This window comes from Vanellus vanellus, assembly GCF_965231255.1.
Source record: "Vanellus vanellus genome assembly, chromosome: 10".
Classification (NCBI taxonomy): Eukaryota; Metazoa; Chordata; class Aves; order Charadriiformes; family Charadriidae; genus Vanellus; species Vanellus vanellus.
In genome coordinates, this window is record NC_138915.1 from 23013863 (window position 1) to 23030413 (window position 16551).

Sequence of the window (16551 nt, forward strand, 5' to 3'; positions counted from 1 at the left end):
CGGAGGGAAATGTCAGCAACAGCATCAGTCACCGCTCTTCTGTGGTTAGCCGCGGCTTTGACGCTGCCGGAGCTCAGGGGATTAAACAGCCTCGTGTAGCAGGGCTCAGAAAAGCGTAGAAAGGTTCAGCGAGTACAATGATTTCATCTTTCAAATGCAGTGGGAGAGGAGCAGCTTGTCAGTACAAGTACTACTCAAGCGATAGCATCGTCAGCAATATTGACAGTTTGGGGCAAAGAGTCAAGAAGCGCCAGCTTTTGGTTGAGCAGGTACTAATCATAAACAGCAGTTTTGTGACCGAGGCAAGGGAAGGAATGCCTCGCGATTCCTCCTTTTGTTTTCTGGTATCCAACAAATAACAATTAATTTTTGAAACAGGTAACTTGACCCGGGCTGTTTTTCAAATCAGTTCAGAAATTGTGCTCCAAACGGCACAAAAGAGCAGTTTAAGAGGAGCTTAAGTGTACCGATCTTTTCCGTCATACCTATATAAATTCTCCCGCACCTCTGGAGTCACGTATTACGTACCTTGCTAATGAAACCTCTCAGAGAGGCGAAGACATGCTTAAGAGCTGCTTCCGACTGCCCGTTTTTGAGAAAAGCAAGATGAATATCAAAAACCTTCTTCATGAGCGGATTGTGGCCATCGTTGCTTAAAAGCTGGGTCTGGAAAGCAACGAGAGAATTTATTTGGCAGAAACGTTGTGCCCGAAGCTGGAAATGACATGGGCAATTCTGCATAATTAATCACATAAATTCTTAAACCAGATAAGGGTTAAGATAAAAATAGGTTTAAGGATTAAGATAAAAATATAATCAATAAATGTGACAACCAGTACAAACTTACAGTAGTTGGTCAGAAGCTATTTTTACAGCAGAGAATAAACAAAAAAATATTTTATCACTTTTGCATCACTACTTCCAAAACCTAATTCAATAATCTGTACGACTTCCATTGGTTGCTTAGAGTTATTTTAAATAAAACAGGCTGTTACCAACATAACTATCGCACTGTTTTTTCCATTTCTTTTTATTTAAGTGTTTTATTTGCAGCCCAAAAGAGAGGGGGAAAAAAAAAGACTATCACATCTTTTCACTGGACAGATTCACAGCTGTAGTAAGCCACTACACTTCCCTCATCTTCTGCAAAGTTTTGACATTTTGCACCTCCTGGGAACCTATGTCCCTTTTCCCCCTTCCCTGCAGAGAGATGGTAAAATGGAATTACTTGGAGAGGATTAATATAGTTTGGTGTCAGAGTTATCTTGCCTATGCCTGTGCTGCGCAGGACATCATAGCCACCCAGCAAGGACATGGCTGCCCCATATCCACGTCGGAGAGGGTCCAGAGGAGGCCAAGAAGATGGTCTGAGGGCTGGAGCCCCTCTACTGGGAGGACAGGCTGGGAGAGGTGGGGGGGTTCAGCCTGGAGAAGAGAAGGCTCCGGGGAGACCTGAGAGCCCCTTCCAGTCCCTAAAGGGACTCCAGGAGAGCTGGGGAGGGACTCTGGATCAGGGAAGGGAAGCATGGGATGAGGGGGAATGGTTTTACACTGGAAGAGGGGAGATTTAGATGAGATATGAGGAAGAAATTGTTGACTGTGCGGGCGGTGAGCCCCTGGCGCAGGGTGCCCCGAGAAGCTGTGGCTGCCCCATCCCTGGAGGTGTTCAAGGCCAGGTTGGACGGGGCTGGGAGCAACCTGGGCTGGGGGGAGGTGGCCCTGCCCAGGGCAGGGGGTGGGACTGGATGGTCTTCAAGGTCCCTTCCGACCCAAATCATTCTGTGATTGAATATCGATGGGAGATCAATAGTCCCTATCTCATTGCCAGTCCAAGCCATCCTTGGGCTGGATGAGATTAGTCTTCTGACATCCTATACACATCTTGTAGCAGGGTAAGTTTGGGATCCATACTTTTTAACTGATCTCATTTAACTGTCAGTAAGTACAACACCAGCACTTTTACTGCAGTACAGAGCACACTTCTGTGTGGTAACACTGCATGACCATAAAAGCAAAGCAGAAGCCCATTAAAGCGGAAGGGAATCCAGTCTATCCTGTGGTTTGAAAATCACATTGTTTTGTGGTTCAGCCATATTCAAAAAAAGGCAACTGAGAAAGTCAAGCAAGTTTTAACTCTTGCATCTAAATCCTTCTGCTGTTGCCAAACTATTAAGGAGTAATTTAACGTATGCACCAGGATGGCTTTTTTGCTCTGTAACAAAACAGAGCAAAGGATATGAAGTAGAGGATATAATGAAATTTCTCTTCATGTCGTTCAACGCATCTAAAAAGGAAATCTTCTTTATGCTTGCTCTGAAATCCAGAGTTGTGGTTGTGACATTATGCAAGGCACATTGCCATGAGCAGGATTCCTCCAACCACACTTCGAGGAAGAGCTTTTCTGGAACAGTATTTTGGTATTTTGCTGCCAGCACGGGGTTCTCCTCACCAAAGAGGTTTTGATTCTTGTAGATGTCAATGACTGCTGCGAGTGTGAATCGCTATACGGAGGAGAAGACTTCTATCACTGCTACTGGTCCTCTCTGAACTGGTAATCACAGCTGGAATGCCTCAGCCCCAGAGACATTCACGTTCAAAGAAATCCGGGCCTCGCTTCTAGGCAATTTATGGTAGAAAACAGAGACTGTTCTAAGAATGTTAGACCTTCATTTCCCTTTCCTCTAGTCCCTCCTTTCTATATGATGTACATTTCCTCTTATTCTATTTTTGCAATGCCTACACTCATGGTACAACGTCCACGTAATTTTCTCTGGTCTTGCAGTTTTGAAGAAATTGCAAGATTGCATAACTGCACCATTACTCTGAGACCTCGTGAAACGCTCGGCCTTGTGGAAAACAAACAAGCTGCAAACGATTTGCTTTTGTGAAGCCTTCCACAACCTGCCACTCTAGGAGAGCGGATCACCAAAATCCTCCCCCCCCCCTCCCCCATGCAGAAACCCATCGCGCTTTTCTACAATACTGTTGATTTCAATGCTGACCTTGAAACTCTGAGTGAAAAAAGAGATGGTGTCCAGGACTGTCAGGCACACTTCGGTGGCGATATTGCCCTCCAGTAACGCCTGGTGCACGATATCTGCTTCTGAGGTGCCTGCATCTGCGGACGGAGAGCAAATCAGGAGGAAACAGCGTTCAACACTCCAGCTCCCACAAGATCGCAATGCTGATACAGATAAGGTTTCCCCTTACTCTTCACTGGGTCTGGAAGACGCGGTTAAGACCAGCGAGATGCTGAATTAGCCACCTCCATTCAGAGAAGCTGCCTCAGCCCGATGCCAACCGAGAAAACCAATGTCGGTATTTCCCCTTAATTTCACTGTCTTTAAAGCCAGACAGACAACGAGATGTCCAAGCTGCATCCACAGAGGGGAAGCGGCACGGTGCTTCAATGGGGCAAAACTCACCCAAGTGGATTTAGAGCAGATCCCGGCCCCCGTAGCATCTGCGTAGGGCTGAAGTGCCGCCCCGGGGGGGGCTGCCCTGCCTGCCCCGCTCCATCGCCCGCACACGCGCTCGGCCGAGGAGCTCAGCCAAGACAGGCGAGAGGAAAAAGCCACCCAAGTCCTAAGCTCCAGGGGTGATCTTTAAGGGGCTGGTTTAAATGCCACCCCCACCAACCTAGGAATTTTGCAGGGAGGAGCGGCGAGCGCTGTAATTCTGCAGAGTTTGAGTACCCTGAAGCAACAAGCAACCCGTGGACAACGGCTACATGCTGTTTTCAACAGGCTAACACTGCGCACGGCGCCATCTCGCTCGGCTGTACATACTGTGGTTGAGCGTGAAGGAGGTCTCCAAGCTGCCCAGATGCTGGAGCCGCACCTGCATCCCTCCAGCCCTGCTGCGGAGCGCCGGCATCGTCTGGGATTTCCTATCGGCTCCCGTGTGCTTGGACAACCAGGCGTCGTGCACCCTGCAAGGGGAAGCGAAGACCGCGGGTTTGGACAAGGAGCGGCCACGCCACTAGAGGATTACACGAAGCACCAGGAGGGAGGCCTGGCCTCCCTCCAACACGCTGATCTGGCTTATCCCGGACAATCCCACAGGGATACCCTGCTCTCACCCGCACCAGATGGCCCTAGAGCTAAGGGAACGGCAGCGCTGCTGCTCAGGGAGCAGAGGTGCCACTCGCGTCTCACCTGCGGCCGTCTGTGGGGGACACCGCCGACCTGGGCGGGCAGCCGGGACCGCCTGGGCCTGGGGGTCTCATGCAGGAGCTGGAGGGGAGGGAAGGGGCAGGGTGCTAAGAGGAGGGGATTCTGCTCGCGGCGTGGCGCTGAGCAGAGTCCCGGCCCCGCAGGCTCCCTGCCGGATTGGGTTGTCCCGGCGCGGGTGTGCACGGTCCCGTCCTGCCTCGGCTGCCACCGGGAGCACGGGGACGGCCCCCCAGCCCGGCCCCCAATGGAAGAATACAGTACCTGGCAATATTTCTCTTCCCCACGTATCTGAAGTGAAATAAACACACCCTAGAAAGGAAATGAAACAGGTATCTGTCACAGATCCTGCAGATCAGGAACGATCCAGAACATCGTTCAAGCTCAGGCAGTGTGGGTAAGATGGGGGGACAGTGAGGTGGACGGAGAACTGGCTGGATGGCAGAGCTCAGAGGGTTGTGATCAGCGGCACAGAGGGCAGTTGGAGGCCTGTAGCAAGCGATGTTCCCCAGGGGTCAGTACTGGGTCTAGTCCCGTTCAACATATTCATTAATGACCTCGCTGAGGGGACAGAGTGTACCCTCGGCAAGTTTGCTGGTGACACAAAATTGGGAGGAGTGGCTGACACACCAGAAGGCTGTGCCACCATCCAGCGAGACCTGGACAAGTTAGAGTGCTGGGTGGAGAGGAACCTAATGAAGTTCAACAAGGGCAAGTGTAGGGTCCTGCACTAGGGGGTGAATAACCCCATGCACCAGTAGAGGCTGGGGGCTGACCTGCTTGAAAGCAGCTCTGCAGAGAGGGACCTGGGAGTCCTGGGGGACAACAGGATGGCCATGAGCCAGCAATGTGCCCTGGCGGCCAAGAAGACCAATGGCATCCTGGGGGGCATCAAGAAGAGCATGGCCAGCAGGTGAAGGGAGGTCATCCTCCCCCTCTGCTCTGCCCCAATGAGGCCACATCTGGAGCACTGTGTCCAGTTTGGGGCTCCCCGGGGCAAGAAGGACAGGGAACTGCTGGAGAGGGCCCAGCAAAGGGCTACAGAGATGATGAGGGGACTGGAGCATCTCTTGTGAGGAGAGGCTGAGGGACGTGGGGCTGTTCAGCCGGAGAAGAGAAGGCTGAGGGGGGATCTCATCAATGCTTATCAATATCTAAAGGGTGTCAAGAGGATGAGGCCAGACTCTTTTCAGTGGTGCCCAGCGACAGGACAAGGGGCAATGGGCACAAACTGCAACACGGGACATTCCATCTCAACATGAGGAAAACCATCTTTACTCTGAGGGTGGCAGAGCACTGGCACAGGCTGCCCAGAGAGGCTGAGGAGTCTCCTTCTCTGGAGACATTCCAAACCTGCCTGGATGTGTTCCTGTCCAACCTGCTGTGGGTGACCCTGCTCTGGCAGGGGGGGTCGGACTGGATGATGTCCAGAGGTCCCTGCCAAACCCTAACATTCTGCGATTCTGTGATTTAAAATCCACCCTGTCCTTGTCTGCAGACGCACTCCTCTGTGCACGAGGGTTTGGGGTTTGCTTTTACACATTACTTGACCTCACACCCTCCGTTTCCAAACCCTCTGGCACATCCCTATCACCTCACCCATCTGTTCCACCAAACCCGCTGCAAAGCGGAGGCTGTGCCGGTTATGGCGGGAGGCTGTGCCGTGAGCCGCGGGTGAGGGACACCCTCTACAAAGCCCAGACCCAGCACAGGGCACCGTCGCTTCACCGCGCTCCCTCGACATACACGAGTTTCTCCGCGGAGGGAGGAAGAGCATTTTGTGACACCCTGTCTAGTGCTGCCCAGGGCTACGGGCACCCGGCGAGGTGCACCGCCCTCATCTCTTCTTCTTGGCCGATGCTGGCCCGCGCAAAGGTGCAGTGTTTGAATCGCAGCCTCATGATACTCACTCCAGAAGCACAAGGACATTGATCAGCTCTTGGGGGGAGAATTTGTTCCAGTAAGCTAAAAGAGTATCTGAAAGAAAGGAAAAAACAGTGCACTGAGATTTAAAAAAAAAACAAACAAACCAAAAACGTAAAAGGAGGCTCTAACAGACCAAAACCACCAGTGATGGTCTCTTGTCTTTCTGGCTGCCTTGCAGTGAGTAAGACCCACCAACCTTCAGAGATCATCTTCACAATGTAGAGGTAGCACATCAGGAGCGTCCGGATCTCAAATTGGTCCAGGCGGCTGCAGTGCGACACGCTGCTCCTCGTGGAGCTTCTGCGGATCTAACGGGACACGGATGTGACACGGAGGCCAGCGGCTATGAGTGCCTGGGCTGCACCCAGCAGAGCACAGGGCGAGACCCCGTGCAGCGTGGGCACAGCAAATCCAGTACATACCAGCTGTGCCAACCTCCCTCCTGTCCCTCTCCATCCACCCCCCCCCCCAGCACCATCTGTGACATGTTGGGGAGACACCTCCTCCTTCAGGGCTGCTGCCCACCCAGTGATAGGCAACCTGGAAATCCTGGACGCACGGCCAGATGCTTCTCTGCCCGGAAAATAGATGTCTGGGCAGAGAATGACGGCTTTTCCAGCAAAACGTGGGGCAGCCCTGCTCTCGCTGCCCCTGCTCTCCGCAGCGGCTAAGGTCCTTGACATTTCTGAAGTCAGTTCAAACAAAATAGCTCATTAGCTGCCACGGTTTAAAGCAACAATGTAACTTTCTGTTAAAGTTATACACTTCAAAATAAAACATCATTTACTGAAAAAAAAAAAAAATACCACCAGGAAATTTCAGCTTAAGAAAATAAATTCGTCTTCCCCCGATTTTTGGAAGTCTCTCTTGTTTTTCCTCCTACTTACTGACTCAAGCAAAGATAAGTGAAGTTCTGCGGGTGAGACAATCTCTGTGGGAAAGGCTTGGGCATCGTGTGGTGGGAAACACAACTTTTAAAGCTTTACCGAGTTTTTTTTTTTTTTTTTTGCATCCTCTGTGCTCGCCCTAGCCATATCCTCCAACAAATGGACACAATTAAGCCCCAAGCAGGATGCTTCTCTTAAAGCTGTGCCTCACATGTTTGGAGAGCGATCCACAGATCTTATTTGTTGTTTATTCTGGGACAGGCTGTGGATGTGAGTCATAATAAAAGAGAATTAAACATTCAGTTCGGAGTTGCAGATACAGCGCTACAGCCAGAAGTTCGCCGTTGACCATGCCAAACTATCAAGTCAGCACACAACTCACTCCAGGGGAACAGGCAATAAGGAACGTGTCTACCTCTGCAGAGCGGTGTTTAAGCTGCGCTCCGCCACTGAAGGGTTCGATAGTCAAGAGTTTGGCTATACTTGGCCTTGCAGCTTCGTGATTCATGTGGGAGAGCGTGAAAGGCCCCACCTCTCCTAAGCATGTCAGGACACAGCCAGCAGGAGGCCAGATAATCTGCGCCTTGCTTGTTGGAAGGGCCAAAGTTTTTACAGATGCATCAATGATTCACGTCAACGCAAGACATCTGGAAAGCGCCCTGAGAAAAAACAGGGGCTGGTTTGCACAAATACCTGATTCCCATGCGTGCAAGCTGCCAACCAGGAGAGCACACCCTGTCTCACTAGCGGGGTCAGAGCTCCTTGTGGTGTGACAACGGTCACCTTTGGCAAGTATGGGGCAGTGATTTTTAGCCTGTGCCGATTTTCCTGCAAATACCCCATTAAAATGAACGTGGCCAGCAGGTCAAGGGAGGGCATCCTCCCCCTCTGCTCTGCCCCGGGGAGGTCACATCTGGAGCACTGTGTCCAGTTTGGGGCTCCCTGGGGCAAGAAGGACAGGGAACTGCTGGAGAGGGTCCAGCAAAGGGCTACGGAGATGATGAGGGGACTGGAGCATCTCTTGTGAGGAGAGGCTGAGGGACGTGGGGCTGTTCAGGCTGAAGAAGAGAAAACTGAGGGGGGATCTTATCAACGCTTATCAATCCTTCAAGGGCGGGTGCCGGGGGATGGGAACAGTGTTTTTTTGGTGGTGCCCAGTGACAGGACAAGAGGGAATGGGCACAAACGTGACCATGGGCAGTTCCATCTCAACCTGAGGAGGGACTTCTCTCCTGTGCGGGCGGCAGAGCACTGGCACAGCTGCCCAGAGAGGGGGGGAGTCTCCCCCTCTGGAGCCATTCCAAACCCGCCTGGAGGTGTCCTGTGCCACTGCTGGAGGTGCCCCTGCTCTGGTGGGGGGTGGCACTGGGAGAGCTCCAGAGGGCCCTTCCAGCCCTCACCACTCTGGGATTCGGGGATTCTCTGAAGTCAGCGGTCACTGGCAATCTCACATCCCGGTGCTCTGCCTCCCAGCTGTGTGTGGAAACCAATTCCCAGCACGGCGCGCTGGGCACTGGCCAGGCTGAGACCCATCCGTGCGCAGGGAGCACGTCTGAGGAGGGACAAACGCACCACAGGAGCAGAGATTTTCCCTATAGATTTTGCTTTTCATCTTCGATATGTAATTTGTCAACAGTTATATTTTTGGCTCAGAGATGTTTGAAGAGACAAAGCATACCAGACCAGTGAGACCGACCTCCTCTGTTAAACACGAATCTATTTGTTTCCAAACAGAGATATTTATAAGCCGGCTTTTGAGAGCGTTACCACGGGGAATTCCTTTTCCCTCCCCCATATTTAACCCAGCCCACAGACTGGCGCAGTGAGCACCGGCCTTTCTAACCCCCGATACGTTACATTTTCACTCTGGTCCGGGGAACTGGTTGCCCCTTCTGAGTTCAGGGATCCTTTCGAGTCCTCTCGCTTTATCGCATGGCCATTTGGAAGTGCTGAAAAAAACCCCAAATCTCGCAATTAACCCTATTGCACAGGCACTACTCAGCACATCACTGCCAGGGAGGGGAGGATGCGATTCAGGCAGCGCCAATGGCCAAAACCCCACGTTGAAAGCTGATTAATCTGCAAAGGACAGTTGGTGTGACACCACGTCCAGGCAAAAGCACGCAAACTCTGAGAGGCCCCTTTGGCAGAGGGCTATTTCAGGTTTTGGGTAATGGGTTTTGGCTTTTTGGCACTGGTAACAGTTACGTTCAAAATAAAGAGGAAAGTTAAAGTTTAGAAAAATCAATTTACCCGGATCTTTGTCTGCAATCAGGCTGGACCTATTTGAGGGGGATGCGAAACTGCACATGAATTCATCCCGGGATGCCTGTAAAGCAATAGGAGGTTTTAGTGACCAACGGAAGATAACACCTATTCTCTTATAGAAGAGAATAATGAAATTTAAAAAAGGAAATTAGAGCATCTTTTAAAACGCAGATAGAAAAATAAAAATCTCTTTCCTTTCTCCCATAACAAGGATACAATTGACTTGGGGAGGAGCGCAAAGAATAGCAGAATGTATTAAAGTAAGTCGTAGTGTTTTTTCCCCTGAGTTGAAATTTTGAATTGTTTTCAGAGAGTCATAGAATCACGGAATGGTTTAGTTTGGAAGGGACCTTAAAGATCATTGGGTTCCAACCCCCTGTCCTGGGCAGGGCCACCTCCCCCCAGCCCAGGTTGCTCCAAGCCCTGTCCAACCTGGCCTTGAACACCTCCAGGGATGGGGCAGCCACAGCTCCTCGGGGCACCCTGCGCCAGGGGCTCACCGCCCGCACAGGGAAACATTTCTCCCTAATATCTATCCTAAATCTCCCCTCTTTCAGTTTGAAGCCATTCCCCCTCGTCCTATCACTCCATGCCCTTGGAAAAAGTCCCTCCCCAGCGCTCCTGGAGCCCCTTTAGGGACTGGAAGGGGCTCTGAGGTCTCCCCGGAGCCTTCTCTTCTCCAGGCTGAACCCCCCCAACTCTCCCAGCCCGTCCTCCCAGCAGAGGGGCTCCAGCCCTTTTTTCAAATGTCTTTTTTTGTTGTTTTTGCTGTTTTGCCCCAAACAAGGAGGAAAGTCTAGTCCGCAAGGCTGAGCCCAACTGGGAACCACTCACAGCCCTCAGGCAGGTGGGCAGCTCCCCAGAACAGCTGCTGGAGTCTGAGGCTGAGTCCTGTTGCAACTCATTGCACTTGGAGGGACTCACGTGGCACTACGCATACCGTAAAGGAACACATTTAACGATAGCAAGCAAAAGGGCAGAGACATTGTACCCAGGGCAAAATCATAGGAAAGGCCAAATTAAAAGAAACATGGCCACTGGGGAGAAGAAAACCACCCTTATTTCTAAAGCTGAGCCTGGCTGCAGGCAGCGGGAGTCGCAGAGGGGGTGCGCGGGGAGAGGAGGGCGGCGGAGGAGGGCAAAGAGGCATCGCTGGGCTTTACTCACGGGGCTGGAGGCGGCCGCGCAGGAGTAGAGCGCCTCACGGCTGGCCACTCGCTGGAGGTTCTCCAGCAGCAGCCCGAAGAGCGGCAGGTAGAGCTGGGCTATCTTTGCCTGCTGGTTCTGAAAAAAGGCAGGGAGAAAAATGTAGGTAAGAACCCAGGCTTGCCAACGGAGCGAAAAAGGGAAACTCTTGAGCCAAAGCACATAGACACATATATATATATATATTTTTATTTTTTTTAACACACTGTACACAGTGTCTGAGGACACGGGTTGGTTTGGCTTCTCATCTCCACCTCCAAAAGTGCCAGGTAGGTATTACCAACAGCCAACTTGGGGCACTCAGGGATTCTGGGGGCTGAATAACATTCCCAATCATACCGGATGCATGACAAACTAAATCCCGCGTTTCCTAGCTCTCTAACTGGCACTGCGCTCCCATGGCTTCATTTTCAAGTGCGACACCCAGGAGGAATGAAACAAAAACATTTGCTCCTCGCCTGGTGCTGGCTCTTGCTTCCACTCAGGAATTCTCCACAGCAAATGCTTCTATTTAAACCAGTTTGTAGGAACAGATTAATTTGGATTAAGTGATACAGATCAAAAATGGTCTGGTTGACATTTTCAAAATGCAGGGCTCTCTCGTAACCAATTTTTTGGTTAAAAGTATTCCGGACTCAACAGAAAGGTTGAAAATAAAAAAGGAAAAAAGAAATTTAAGGCTTGCAAATTGAACGGTACATTTTGACTGATATAAGAATCTAATTTTTTTCTTTTGATTCAGTATGACAATAGATAAAAGAAATCCTGAAAACACCCATGGGTTGGGAAAACCCTCTCTCAGCCATTGATGGAGCCAAGCTTTCCTTGGTCGGAGCGAGACTGCAGCAACAGACCTTGCCACGCTCAGCCTTGTCCTGCCCATGACGTGGGGATTTTTTATTTTTGCTTTCGTGCCCTGGCACACCAGCGGAGCATCCTACCCCGGCTCCAGGCCGTTTCCTGCTCACGCAGCCCCGAGCGCAACACACGTACAAAAACCCAACGGGACGATTTTAAGAGAGGTGGTGTTTTTGAGGAGGTAGGGAGAGCGCCGCACGCCGGGGGGCAAACAGCCCCTCAACTAGCGTGAGGGCCTTCGGGAACCCAGAAGGGTGGGAACAGCCTCCTCTCACCCAGTCTGGGCAGAGAGCTGGCAAATCTCCCCCAAAATATCAAGTCTTGCCAACTACCATGGGCTGCAGTTCTGTTTCCAGGCAGTGCAAATCACCACGGATGCTCAGTGTGGAGAAAAGTGAGCCCACCTCCTGCTCAGCCCTTCCAAACAGGGAGAGGGGAGAGGGGAGAGGGGAAGAGGGGAGAGGGGAGAGGGGAGAGGGGAGAGGGGAGAGGGGACAGGGGAGAGGGGGCAGGGGAGAGGGGAGGAGCCCCTGGGAACGTTCAGGTCATTTCTCTCACCCTTCATGCCCAGGAGGCTGTCCCCATTCCCAGAGAAAACTCAGGAATGCAGCACCCTAGGAGCAATGTGAGGAGCTAAACTCTGAACAGAGGGGTGTTTCAGCCCAGAGCAAGGACAGGTAGTCCCCGCGCAGGTAGTGCAGCATGTTCAAGGACATAAGGGTCAGCAGGGAGCAGCACCAAGAAAGAAAACAAGCCCATCTCTGGGCTCTTTCAGCAATAGCACACGCTGAGCCTCTGACCAAGGAAAGCTGAGAGCGACCCAGCGGAAATCCAGCATCTCATGAGAATCCCCAGATCCTCTCCTCTCAGTCACTAATTAGGAAAACACGCAGCTGACTTGTAACAGAGATCAGTCCCGTTTCCTAATTATAGTATATTAATGCAGGATATTAGTTTAAGCCCAAGACCAGAAGAACATTGACGTTGCTTAATTTTGTTGAATAGCCTCTTGGCTAACGACACTCTCAAGTTCCTTAATGGCTCAGGGCTTTATTATCTAAATACGGAGCACGAGCAAGAGCACTGCAGTTATCTGACTGCATTGTTTGTGTTCCTAGATCATTTCTCAGAGCTATTACTGCTATGCCATAACTATCAGTTACTTACAACAGTTCCCTAAAAAGTAATGAGAATACCCTTGGTGCACCATGCAAGATCTAATACTCTGATGTGCGTGTTTTGGTTTTTCTTTTTGGGTTTTTTTCTTTTTTTCCCCTGCAAAATTCAAGAACATTATGTTTAAAAGCCAACAAAACATGCCTGACCTTGTGCTGGTATCTGTTGTCGAAGGCGTGCTTTATCAAGAGATTTTTTAAGACTGAGATGGCCATATATCTGATATCGTAGTTGTCCTGCAAGGCAACAGAGGCTTCTCTGAGAAGCATCCCCACCAGGAAATGATGCCTGCAATACTCATCAGTTAAACCGTATTCAAGATTTACATCTGAAAGAAACAACAAGGCAATGGTTAAAGGAACTGTTCCGAGGATCTGTTCGGAGCAAGACATAACGGTCGCGTAAGCCGCAACGGTCCGTGAGTACGGTTCATCACGCTCTCCTACACTGCACTGATCTTTCAATAAAGTCTGAACTGACTACAGTTTTCCCCACCACCGAGTTAAGTCATATCAAAGAACTCGGCATCTTCCAGTTCAGGCTAATCATTCATTTCAGCCCTCGCTGGTTTAGCACCAGCAAAAAGAAGGATTTCTGCAGTGTGATGCTTGACAAAGCTTAGCGCTCCGAAGAGTAATCCGTAAAGTCAGAGATGGATGAAACGGGGAAAGGCAGCGCCAGGTACTGCCTGGGGGCTGCTCTGCTCCTGACCGGGGGTTATCCTGTAAATCCCCAAACTGCCCAGGCAGCGGAGGAGCCAACCTCCACGGTGAAGGTGGCATCGGGCAGGGAAGACGGTGCATTTATCACGGTCGGCCAGCCTGAGCAAGTGCCACCTCTGCAGCGTGTTCCACACCCTCCGTGACACCTACATTCCTTCTTGCCAGGGCAGAGAGCAGAGCAAAGGCAAAGATCCCTGCTGGCATGAGGGATGCAAACAAGGACGCGGTGCCCAGCGACCACTGCTGCATCCTCCAGCGCTTCACCCAGCCAGGCTCCCCAGCCCCGCTGCAAGGACCGGGGAGCCAGGGCAGGCTTCCAGGCAGCTGCTTGCCAGAACGGGTGAGACTCCCTTTGCTCCCCACCGGCGGATATCGGACACCGCTCCTTAAAAGCCGCGCTGACCGCCAGGAGAAAGGCAGCTCGGTCCCTAATCACCTCGGTTAACTTAACTTGTACCCCGCATCTCGCATATACGCTGTCATCAAAGGAGTGCTGCTACGGGGGTAAGGCATCATTCCCACTGCCGTGCCTGGATCACACGGCAGGGAAGCGACAGAGACGCGGGTTTCAGCGCAGGGTGAGTGTGCACTCGGGCTGCCACCCGTGCCCTTGCCCTGACACCGTTATCTCCGTCAGGCAGCCCATATGCCTAATCAGAGCTGCGACAGGCACTCTTTGACTGTTGCGTTTTGACACTAAGCCTCCCAGAGGGATAAGCCCGAAGCTGTGCGTTCTTCCCCCAAAGGGTGCAAATGCTGTGGGCTCAGCTCAGCCTTTTTTTTTTTAAAAAAACCCACAGGTGTGAAAGTTTTTCTGTGGTGAGGCAGGGTGGACGCACGCAGCTTTGAAAATCCCAGCCAAAGGGTTCCGACAGCTCTGTGGCTGCAAATGATATTTTTAAGTTCGTTGATTCATACGTAGCATTTACTGGTTTGTGAAAGTCTGATTCAGAGGAAAGAGAAAGCATTCTGGAGCGTTATCGAGCTCTCAATGTTAATCATGTTAGCAAATGCCTAAGCGTCACACACCGTGGTTATTTCCTTAGTTGGATGCAAGCTAATTGATTGGAAGCTGCGTATTTAATTTGACATTAGAGGATGCAGTGATCTCAGCTGGACCTACCTACTGAAGTGAACCGTTCCACAGCAAATGAAAAAAAATCTAATTCGTGTGTAAAAAGAAAAGGGACAAATAAAAAGAGGGCAAAAATAAACAGGAATAAGTAACGCTCTCAATCTTGGAGAAACAGGACAGCATGTCATGGTTTAATATTATTTGTAAGGCTATTGCTTAACTCCCGGCTTCTGTCAGTCTCTTGGGTTCTCCGCTATCACAAGATTGCAAAACCAATCCTGCGCTGCCGGTTGCGAGGACAGGCTCGAGGGCAGGCTCGGGGCTCTGCTCTGCCTGACGGAACCCACCCGCCCCCCCAGGCGAGGCCGCAGGGACGCAGAGCAGCATCCAGCCTTAGTGGCTGAGAGGTTTCACAGAAACTGCTCCGAGCTGCAATGCTCCCACTCAACAGGACGCGGTCCCAGGGATGTGCTCTGCCTGCCGGCCCGTCTCCACCCGATTCCGCTGCAGAAGCCTTCTTTGTCCCCCTTCCTGGGGGGGTATTCCTTCTTTTCCCAGAAACAGAGAGGGCTGAGCACATCCCCTCTCTTCAGCCCAATAAGCTGATAAAGAGGTGAGGCACGCCAGCAGGACACCTCCTCGGTGATGTGCACATCGTACCTCCCCATCTCTGCGCCCGCTGTCCCCTGTAATCACAGGTCTGTCCATAAAAACACAAGTTTGCAATGGAGACGCATCCCTACACGTCTCTGCCACGGCAGGCAGAGCACAGGCACCACTGCAAGGGCGCTTCTGCTGCCCGACTTAAGAGATACGCGTGGATGACAATCGCGACCACTATTTTAAAATATATATATTGAAAAATAAAACCTCAGCTGGTAGGTCCTGGTCAGAGTAAAACAGCAGAGGAAAGACGAGCTGCTCTTACGGCTTTTTAGTGGAACCGTCGCAAATGCAAAGGTGAACGTTAACCAAGAAAGAGCATCCTTATGGTATCGCGGCACTGATGAGCAACGGGGAGGCATCGTGGCCGCGTTTTTCTCTTTCTCAGCCATTCCTAGCAGTGCACTCTGTTAAACTGTGCCAGGCAAGCAGCCAAACTGATGTAAGTGTAAGAGATTAGCAGCTGGTCCAGAAAGCTCTGAGCGGCGAGAAACATACCAAAATAAGGGATTAAAAAAAAAAATAAAAAAAAAATCACAGTTACTGCTGCTTCTGCCACCTGGATGTGTGGAACCGCTCTGGCTGCACCCTGAGGCACAACCAAACATCTCCTTGCCTCCATCAGAATAAATCATAGAATCATCAATCGATGCACACAAGTCTATGGGACCGGATGGGCTACACCCAAGAGCGCTGAAAGAGTTGGCAGACGTGCTCGCCAAACCGCTTTCCATCATTTTCAGGAAGTCATGGCTAACTGGGGAGGTCCCAATGGACTGGAGGGTGACAAATGTAACACCCTTCTATAAGAAAGGCAAAAAGGAGGATCCAGGTAACTATAGACCTGTCAGTCTAACCTCGATACCAGGGAAGGTCATGGAGCAGGTCATCTTGAGTGCCATCAAAACCCACATAATGGGCAACCAAGGGATCAGGCCTAATCAGCATGGGTTTATGGAAGGCAGGTCCTGCCAGACGAACCTCATCTCCTATGACAAGATTACCAGAATATTGGACGAGGGAAAGGCTGTTGATATTGTATACCTGGACTTTTGAAAAGCATTCGATACTGTCCCCCATACAATTCTCGTGGAAAAACTGGCTTCGCAGGGCCTGGATGAGCATACGATCCGCTGGATCAAGCACTGGCTGACTGGAAGGTCCCAAAGAGTGGTGCTCAATGGATTTAAATCCAGCTGGCGGCTGGTCACAAGTGGTGTGCCTCGGGGCTCAGTGTTGGGACCATTTCTGTTTAACGTCTTTATTGATGATCTTGATAAGGACAGAGGGTGTATCATCAGCAAGTTTGCAGATGACACCAAGTTAAGCAGGAGTGTTGGTTCCCAGGAGGATAGGGAAGCTCTACAGACTTAGATAGATTGGATCATTGGGCCAACATCAATGGTATGAGTTTCAACAAGGGCAAGTGCCAGGTCCTGCGCTTGGGCCACAATAACCCATGCAGCGCTACAGGCTTGGGGAGGTGTGGCTGGAAAGCTGCCGGGCAGAAAGAGACCTGGGGGTTCTAATTGACAAGCGGCTGAATATGAGCCGGCAGTGTGCCCAGGTGGCCAAGAAAGCCAACGGCATCCTGGCTT

At 51.1% G+C, this 16551-nt stretch overlaps 1 protein-coding gene across 1 annotated transcript in view; it reads right to left on the reverse strand.

The window, feature by feature from the left end:
• DOCK11 (dedicator of cytokinesis 11) overlaps nt 1-16551 on the reverse strand; it is a gene marked incomplete at its 5' end in the record, with an annotated part of 94197 nt that overhangs the window by 22715 nt on the left and 54931 nt on the right. Inside the window, 11 exons of the mRNA XM_082488470.1 lie at nt 529-666; nt 3003-3118; nt 3789-3931; nt 4158-4235; nt 4437-4484; nt 6083-6149; nt 6295-6406; nt 8843-8952; nt 9239-9314; nt 10421-10537; nt 12643-12821. Coding sequence (XP_082344596.1) covers nt 529-666; nt 3003-3118; nt 3789-3931; nt 4158-4235; nt 4437-4484; nt 6083-6149; nt 6295-6406; nt 8843-8952; nt 9239-9314; nt 10421-10537; nt 12643-12821 — 1184 coding nt within the window. The remainder of the gene's footprint in view (nt 1-528; nt 667-3002; nt 3119-3788; nt 3932-4157; nt 4236-4436; nt 4485-6082; nt 6150-6294; nt 6407-8842; nt 8953-9238; nt 9315-10420; nt 10538-12642; nt 12822-16551) is intronic.